Source organism: Boleophthalmus pectinirostris, unplaced genomic scaffold (assembly GCF_026225935.1).
Source record: "Boleophthalmus pectinirostris isolate CB_2022bp ecotype Guang Dong unplaced genomic scaffold, ASM2622593v1 HiC_scaffold_4, whole genome shotgun sequence".
Lineage (NCBI taxonomy): Eukaryota > Metazoa > Chordata > Actinopteri > Gobiiformes > Gobiidae > Boleophthalmus > Boleophthalmus pectinirostris.
In genome coordinates this window covers 4682732-4692438 of record NW_026571353.1, presented here as the reverse complement: position 1 = coordinate 4692438, position 9707 = coordinate 4682732, and the positions used below count along the sequence as shown (strand labels likewise).

The 9707-nt window shown below is 42.1% G+C and overlaps 1 protein-coding gene across 1 annotated transcript in view; it reads left to right on the top strand.

The window, feature by feature from the left end:
• ppp3cca (protein phosphatase 3, catalytic subunit, gamma isozyme, a) overlaps positions 1–9707 on the top strand; it is a 93952-nt gene that overhangs the window by 36062 nt on the left and 48183 nt on the right. The window contains exons 2-3 of the mRNA XM_055161587.1: positions 1723–1920; positions 3166–3290. Of these exons, the coding sequence (XP_055017562.1) occupies positions 1723–1920; positions 3166–3290 (323 nt within the window). The remainder of the gene's footprint in view (positions 1–1722; positions 1921–3165; positions 3291–9707) is intronic.

Here is a 9707-nt window from a genome sequence, read left to right as displayed (position 1 = left end):
ATTTATTCCTGGATCATGTTTCACGTTTATTCTTGTTAAAAATAATGTCGGTGGTTCAGTTCATGCTCGTTGTGTCGCCCTTCTGACGTGATCCAGACAATCCGGCTCCACCAGTCCTGGTTTAGGACTTTCTTCCACGTCTCTTTGGATTTGTGAGCAGGATGTGGGAGTGGGCTGAGGTAGAGCAGCCTCACACTCACTTTGTCTTCTTCCTCCTTCTCCGACACTCTTCCCTTCTCCTCCTCAGCTGACAGACGTAAAGTGTGATGAGAGAATTCTCCAGCTGCTGTGCAATTATCATCAGAACGACTGCGGAAAAAGTTTGGATCATGTTTGTGTCCGTGTCGTAACGACAAACCGAGATGACAGAAAAGCCGGTAGCAGCTGAAGTGTGTGTTTTACATCTCGTCGATGTAAATACGTTGGTGTCTCTGTCCAATCAGAACCTTCCCCACCCCCAGACCCTGAGCGGAATTAAATAAAGACGAGTTTTAACCTCAATTCAGAATTATTATTTCCATGTAAACTCGAAGGAGAATATTTTAATTCAAAACTATTTAATTCAGAAGAATTAATCTGGAATAAAAACAAACTTCTTCAATCTCGTCAATGTGGCCAGTGACTAACTGAAAAATGCTCGCTTTTTTTTTTTTTATGTAAAAGGCAGACTAACCTTATGATTTGATGAAGTTTAATCTGTCTCGATATAAATAATTTTTTTCATAGTACTTTTTTCTGCATAAATAGTTGTTTTTGCAAGAACTCTCATGCAAGGTAGTCTTTTGAGTGCAGTATGCTTTTGTCACACCCGCCAACTGTACAGACATAGTTAAACCTGCTAGTCACCACGCTCCAAATTGGAAGTGGGCTCCACTGACTCTGGTTCCAGTTCACACGCTATTGAAATACTGTGTCTCTCTGTCTGTAACTGCTGCTGTCAGACTCATTTTTGCCTTTAAATGTTCGTATTAACCTGCTCTATGTGATCCTGGTGTTTTTATTTCTCCATTTCATCTGTAAATCTGTAAAGATATGAACATTAATAGCAGATAAATCATCCTTCTTTCCCCAAGGTCACTCCCGTTATTGTTGGCACCAGCTTTGACTCCTGATTGGCTCTTTGGTTGCTATGATACTCACAGTGAGACTTCCAAATATGGAACTCAACTCCAAATTCGGCTCACCGTGTCTCACTGTGAGTTAACAGTCACTTTTATTAAAATCGTAAAACATAAAATAAACGACCTATTAAAGTGGAATTCATCTAAATAAAAACTACCCAATTATTTTTAATCTGTAGAACACTTCAGTTTGTAGCGAGGAGAAAATTCAGTTTGCCCTTCCCTAACAATGACATCTTTTTTTTTCTTTTTTTTTTTTTATTAAGTTAGACAAATTCACAGGCAGTTTATAAAAAGAAAAAAGAAAAAAAATACAATGATGAAAATGAAGAAAACTGAACTATTTTGAGTTACTATCACCAACAAAGCCCAAAGATTCATTTTTTGTGGCGTAAGCGTAAATAGAGCCCATTTCTAGCCTCAGTGAGCTTTATTTGGCTGGAACACCACACTCCCCTAGTCCACTTCTTTATAAATCTATGGTCAATTAGTCGATGACAGGTCTACACTTGTTATTATCGATGAGCAGAATTACAGAGCTCATTGTCTAGTCTGTTTTTTTGTCTTTTTTCTTCTAACTAACTCTGTATTTGTTTCCCAGCTGTGCCATACCCGCCCCAACATAAACTGACCGTCAAGGAGCTGTTCGAAAATGGGAAGCCCAACGCGGAGATGCTGAGGAACCATTTGGTGAAGGAGGGTCGCGTGGAGGAGGACGTGGCCCTGAAGATCATCAACGACGGGGCCAACATCCTGCGTCAGGAGAAGTGCATGCTGGAGGTGGAGGCGCCCATCACAGGTACAATGGACTCCACTCGGTTATGGTAAAAAGTGCACAGTGTAACTTTTTTAGCTGGGGGTCCGTCGCCTGCTTGTTTTTGTAGAGGTGTCATGTCTCTGCCTGGAATGTTCCACAGTGTGACATTAAACAGCTCTACTTTACATTTATTCAATTACAGGTGGTTTTAGAGCTCAAAAATACCTAGAAAAACAGACATTGTGACTGTGAGCGGGGTCGCCTCTCCACAGATCTGACCTGTAACTTGGTTTGGTCTCCAATTAGATACAAAGGTTTAATGCCATACTGTGAAACATTCCAGACAAAGTAATAACATCTCCATGGAGAAAAGCATTTACAGACCAGAAAAATTACACAATGCACCTTTAAAGGCATTGTACCCATTTTTCCCCCCATATATTGACACTTTGCATTGACATCAGCTTGGGGGAGGGGTGGCATGTATGTCTATGGTGGAATGTTCAGCAGTTCCCATGGTGACACAGTGCATACATTAGCAAACACTGGCAAAACAGTTTTAAGAAAACTTGAGAAAAAACTACATAATGGAATGAAACAACACACTTCTCCACACTCCTTCATGGTCCAGTTTTTCAACAAAACCTGAGAGTGACTTAAAAGGCCCATCTCATGCAAAATCTACTTTTTAGAGCTTTCTACCTTCTAAGAGTGATGTGTGGGCCTTGTATATGTCAACGGAGTGGTTTTTAGATTGATTTGGCGGGTTTTTTTTTTTAACAAATTGCAGCATATTTCTGCCACCCTCCCACGTGACAACGAACTAAAGCTGCTACAACGATGACGCAGCAGATACACCTATGACGTGTTTGACGTAGTACAAGGCGCTTCACACCTGCCCCCCTCCCCCGCCCACCGCCTCAACCCCGCATCAGCTGACAATTCCCACATGAACACCTAAACAAAAGCAACAGCATAATCTCATTGTTCTACACTACGACTAATGGCCAGGAAAATTCGGTAATATGAAAAATATCCATTTTACTCAAACAGTAGCTCTTTGTAATCTAAGTTGTAGCTCTTACACAAAATAATTCAGGAAAATATAACTAAACATACTCTTGGTGAGATATCGATACAGCAGCCCACAATACTGTATCATCAAATTAAACAATACAATATTTCAATATTTTTGCACTCCCGTATCATGTTCTGTCTCTTGATGAATGTGAGAGTGAGAGCTCAATAAATTAACTTCTTACTACTAAAATGTGTTTCTGTTCACAGTTTGTGGTGACGTACACGGTCAGTTCTTTGACCTGATGAAGCTGTTCGAAGTGGGAGGCTCGCCCAGTAACACTCGATACCTGTTCCTCGGAGACTACGTCGATCGAGGATATTTCAGTATTGAGGTAAAACTCTGTCTTACTTTGTCTTTTCTGTCTGCCGCCTGCTTGTCTCCATGGAGATGTTTACCTGGAATGGTCCACAGTATAGCACCAAACACTAAATATAGCTAAAAAAACAGGCATTCTTACTGTGAGCAGGCGCTCCTCTTTCCACAGATCCGGCCTGTAACCTGGTTATGTCACCTGCTTGTCTTAGGCTACGTTCAGACTGCAGGGCTTAATGCTCAATTCGGATTTTTTTGTGAAATCTGATGTTTTTACGAGGTCGTTCACATTTCCAATTAAATGTTACTTGTATGTGACTCCAGTGTGAACGTTAAACGGTCCAAAAGTGTCCCACATGTGCACTGGAGACACAACGACGTCAACCGCAGTGAGCGTGCTCTGTGTTTACGGAAGTTGTCCAAACATGGACGCAGCATTGAACACCTGGAGATTTTAAAGTTCCTCTCGTACCGGAGCCAGAACATGAACAACTTACTTGTTTTAAGCAGGAAATTGAGAAGGAGAAGGACGAGGTTTTTGGCCGTGGTGTTTTGTGGGACAGTCTGTTGAAAGGAACGTGTGGATGTGGAGACGTAGCCAAGAGTGGTGAGTGGTGATGTGCTTCACTTCAGTGACACGGAGTTCATTAACAATTTTCGCCTACTTCAGCGCAGAATAGTGACGTTTGTGGCTTGTTGATAACGTGTAGGTGGATAAATGCGCCTTGGCCGTTCAGACTGAAGTCGCATGTCAAAAGAGTGGAAATGTATCGAGTTTTAGGAGCACATATCCAAGTGTCCTGGGTCACATTTGAGACTGTCATTAAAAGACCAGATACAGGTTACATAGGGGCCAAAAAATCGGATTTGGATCACTTCAGGCTGCAGTCTGAACGCAGTCTTAGATTTAGATAAGTTTAATGCCATACTGTGAAACATTTCTTTCAAAGCAACATCTCTGTGGACTAAGGACCTAATCGTGTGCTACAAAAATCTTCTGTCTGTTCTTGTGGGAACTGTGTCCCAAAGTTCCAGAGTGCACCTTTAAAGTGTAACTAAACTCGACTTCCTCTGTTTCATTACTCAACTGTGTAGATGGTGTTTTAAGAGCGCTGTGTGCTGTTCCTAGTCATTTTGAACAAATCTAAGCATGTGCTCCCTTCAGAGGCGCCCACTTTAATTATCCAGTGTGGCCTTGGTTCGTTTGTTTTGTATTTCACAGAATGTATTGTTATTGTCCCTGCTGTATCATTCACAGAAATTCAATATGGAACAGTTCATATCATATTTCAGTCATCTTTCAAGTCAATCGATGTGAATGCTTCTGGGTATGTTTAGATTTCCTCTGGGAACTGAATCTTGAATTTAAAACAACAAAAAGGCAAATCTGAGCACATATCTTTGAGAAAATTATATTATGAATCCAAACCAAAAAAATTCAACATAAAATGCAATACTTTATTACAAGTATCCGATCTTGACAATCAATAACAATGACAATCATGCAATGGGCCACTCTTCTCTGCCTTTTACTGCTGATTGAACTGGAGGTCTCAGCTGAAATACAAGCTGTGCTGCCCTGCTCCTTGTCTCCCAGGCCATTTCAATGACAACTCCAAAGGGCACATTTCATGCATACTGATTGGAACAGTTAAAAATAAGACCGAGGTTTTCGAATGGCAGCGTGGATTTACAAGACCCTCTTTAAAGGTCTAGCCCAGGGTCAGGCCAGTACAGCGTTCTGTGGGAGCTCTATTATACTGAGAACAAATGAGGGCCACTGGGACCACAAAAGCACTTATTTCATGTCGTTTTCAACGTAACTGTTTTAGAGTTACTAATGTATTTATGGGGCTGAATAATTCTGGAAAACATGTCTAACTGGGAGTTTTCAGACGAGCTTTGCGGATTCTGTTGAAACTTCACATTTTAAATGCAAACCAGAGTCACATTTCAGAACATGTTTGTACAGATCAGAACTACAGGCTGTTTTTGATGCAGAATAAGACCGAAGATTTTGTTGTTTGAGAAGAAAATGTGTTTTGTGTTGCTTTTTGTTGGATGAAATGCACTCTATAAATAAAGTTTGATTGATTGGTGATTGAGGAAATCATTAGGGATTGGCTTACATGGACTTTTAGGGTATTCGATAATTGGCCTGCTGTTGTGGCCGATATTTACCGATATTTAGCTTTTAAAATCCATAGCAAGGCCCACGCTTCTTAAAAGTGCCCTGCACAACTTTTCTGGTGGAGGGTCAGCTACCTGATTATCACCATGGAGATTTTATTGCTTTTCCTGGAATGTTCCATGGTATGACATTAAACATTTCCATCTAGCTTTTATTCATTATGTTTCTATTGATCAAAAATACAGTCATTCCTTCTGTGAATACATGCATCACGAATTTCGGACTTCTGGTCATTGCGCAGTGCCTACTGGGAAGGATTTTCCGAAAAAAAATTTGCATCAAACCGCCATGTTTATTTTCCCAGTGGGATGTGTCTATTGTCAAAGTCGATCTTTTCTGGTCTTTTGAACCATATCACTTTTGTTTCTGCTTCTGATATTGTCATATTTTAGTTTTGGGATTCGGACATCGCAATTGTGGTTATTGGATCCTAACAGCAGAAAACGGCTCGAGAAATGGGCTTTGGAAGTTTGTGAACTCCATAAATGCAAAAGGGAATCAGATGTGTGTGACTCAAACCTCTGTTCAAACTGTTTTCCTTCCCAACGGAATTGAAAAATAGTGAAAGGTGAAGGCGATGGGCAGGATTGATCCACAGGAAGGACCAAAAAGGAAACCTTTGACTGCCTAAATCATCCCGAGTTTGCAGTGAACATTTTGTATGTGGAGCACCAACAAAGAGGGATCTCATTTGTTAAGTGAGAGGTGCAGAAGACAAACAGACTGAGCTGCACTTTGTTCTTGTGGTTTTATAGTAACATCACGTCTTGGTCTCTTTGCGGTGGAAGGTGTTTCTTGGTGAACAGTTGGTGCCTTTCGCTTTGGCGTTGACTTTTTAAATTCGTAACCAAAGTGGAGTGCTCCACAGACAAAATGTTCACTGCAAACTCGGGATGATTTCTTAGGCAGTTTTTGGTCCTTCCTGTGGATCAATCCTGCCCATCGCCTTCACCTTTCACTATTTTTCAATTCCGTTGGGAAGGAAAACAGTTTGAACGGAGGTTTGCAGCCACACACATCTGATTCCCATTTGCATTTATGGAGTTCACAAACTTTGAAGCCTGAGCCGTTTTCCACTGTATCCAACATCCACACAATTACACAATTGTCATAATCCCAAAACTAAAATATGACAATATCAGAACTAGAAACAAAAGTGATATGGTTCAAAAGACTAGAAAAGATCGACTTTGTCAATAGACACATCCCACTGGGAAAACAAACATGACAGTTTGATGCACACTTTTTCGGAAAATCCTTCCCAGTATGCAATGCACAATGACCGGAAGTTCAAAATTCGTGATGCCTGTATAGGGGTGACTCTCCACAGATCTGAATTGTAATGGTACTTAGTGTGGTAGTTTGCTTGATAGATAAGTTCAATCTATACTGTGGAACATTCTAGACAAAGCACTAGAAATGTTATGCAGTGTGCTTTCAAGTTGAAGTAATAATCATCTTTTCACATCTGGAAAAATAATAGAGCGGGGTCGCCTTTCCACAGATCTGACCTGTAACTCAGTCTAGTTTGGTCTCTGTGAAGATACAAAGGTTCAGTACGAATACTCTGAAACATTCCAGTTACACAAGTTTACACCTTTAAAAAATGTCGACCTTTGCGGTTTGTTTATTGCGTCTATTTTTTAATTACAGTTCGATTCGATTTTAGCCCTATATTTTTTTTATTTTTTAGTTTTTTCGTGAGTGAGAACTGTGTTTGTAAATCTAAAAATACTGATGTGGAGCAGTGGAGGAGCTGCAGCAGAATTGGTAGAGTTATTCAGGTTAGTGGGTCATCCATACTGTCCTTGTGTCCTTGAGCAACACCGCCAGCCCGAGGCGTCTGTCTCAGTTCTGTCGCTTACACTTAGCAATAACGACGAAGAATGAATAACGTGACCCAACTCTGACCTGGTTAGTTACATAATGCATTTTTTATGAATCTGTATTACCAGTGGCAGTCTCTCGCTCAAAGTGGACACATTATGCAAAAGCGATTATTTTTTTTAAACCTTTCTACCATGTTATAACGTTGTTCCTTCATCAAAAACATGCCTGAAGAAGTTTTAGATGTCATCCATGCATGTTTGAGTAATTTAGCGATCTCTCCCGGGCCCTATTCGAACCCTCCTTACGCTTAGCTGTAAGATTCTGTGCAATGCTCCATAAATATCCAAAAACATGATACAAAACTGTACACTAGAGGTCTGCGTGGGACAGAATTTTCAGTCCCGGTCCCACCCGTTCCCGCACTGTGCAGTCCCGCTCCCGACAACTCCCGCAAAGAACTGTAATTTTCAGTCCCACTTCCGCCAGCATCTGCGATATTTTGTCCCGCAGGATGGGAACCTTTGCTTTCTTAAGTTCTATCAAACACGGAGAAGCGAAAGGAATTGGGCTGCGTGTGGGAGGAGGAGCGGTGGGCGGTCCAGTGGCATGGTTAAGACCTGGATAAATCCTGTTTTAGTCTTGGTTTTAGACCTGGTTTAGTCCTGGTTTAGTTCTGGTTTAGTGGCGCAGCCCGCGTGACCTACGGGATGGGACGGGAGACAGTCCGCGCGACGTACGGGACGGGACGGGGGACAGTCCGTGCGGCGGGACAGTACGGGACGGGGGGGGCGGGGACTCCGTCGGGACGGGTGCAGCTTACGGGAAATGTTTTTATTAATGCGACGTAAATAATTACAATATACATTCATCATTTGTATATTTGACTTTACACTCATATTTAGTTTGCGGGACTGCAGTGAGCTTTCAAAGTGTGTCCCGCGCCGCACTGTTTTGCGTCAGGTCCCGCAGGGCTCTACTGTACACTACGACTTCACAAACCTGATGCGATGTGCAGTAGTTCCATTAGTGAGATGCGTGCTGATAGTCTTGTGATAGTGCTCTGAAGGGGGAGTGACTTAACGTGGAGAGCAAAGGGAGGACTCAGAGCTTTTCGCCAAATCTAGCATTTTTAAAACAATACAAGGTAATGTGGTGATCGAAATATGCGATGGTTAGCAGCTAATATGGCATAGAAATAAAATTGTGTAACTTTTCTGGTGGAGGGATCATCATCTGCTTGTTTCTGTAGAATTGTCGTTGCTCGGCATGGAATGTTCCAGAGTATGGCATTAAACAGCTGTACTTTACATTTATCAAATTACAGGTGGTTTTATAGCTCAAAAATACCTATGCATTGTTCTGGCTTTTAATGGATTTTCAGTTTGCTTTGGGGCACCTTGGCGTAGGTATTTTGTATTTGATTGGTACTGTATTTTCTGCACTATAGGGCGCTCTGGATTATATCATTAAATGGTCTATTTTCAAACTTTTTTCACAAATAAACCGCACCGGACTTTAAAGGAAACCCAACAGTGTGATGGGTGAGTGGTTTTGTTTGTTTGTGACGTTCACGGTGACTCTGGGCTTTGTTCAGTTGTGGCGTGTAGGGAGGGTGTGTCTGGGACCAACGGATTGTCGGCGTGTTCGCAGTGACTCAGTTGTTCAGTCGTGTCTAGAAGTGGCACATTGCACTCGCTTTTTCGGTTCGTTCCTCCATTCCGTTCCTCGTCGGTGTGGAGTGATGAGTGTGTCTGTCTGTGGGTGTTTTTCGCTGTGCGGTCACTGTCTGCTCCGTGTGTGTTTGTGTGTTCTGCGGATGGTGCAGCTTTGTAGTTTACAGAAGTCGTGCTGGGACACTCGAGTGGATTCGTGTATAGGACGCTTTAGATTGTGGGGCACGCAGTCGTTTTTGATGGGGTTGGAGGCTTAAGAGCGCGCCGAGAGTGCAGAAAATACGGTACTCTAATTTAGGCAATGTTCAGACTGCAGCCTGAAGTGACCCAAATCCAATTTTGTTCCTCCTATGCTCCTGTATCTGATCTTTTAATGACAGATCTGAATGACCTGCTTTTTTTTGTGAGGTCGTTCACATTTCCAATTAAATGTGACTTGTATGTGATCTCCAGTGTGAACTTTAAACGGCCCGAAAGTGTGCCGCATGAGCATTGGAGGACACAGTTTACGGTGTATGTGTTTACGGAAGTCGCCTAAAGCACCTGGACCGAAGCCAGAACATGTACAACTTATTTGTTTTAAGGAGGAGTGAAGGACGAGGTTTTTGGCCATGGTGTTTTGTGGGGCAGTGGCAGCAACGTCTGTAGAAAGGAACGTGTGGGTGCAGAGTCGCAGCCAAGAGTAGTGGGATTGTTATGTGCTTCACTGCTTCACTCACACGGAATTCAGACACAATTTTCA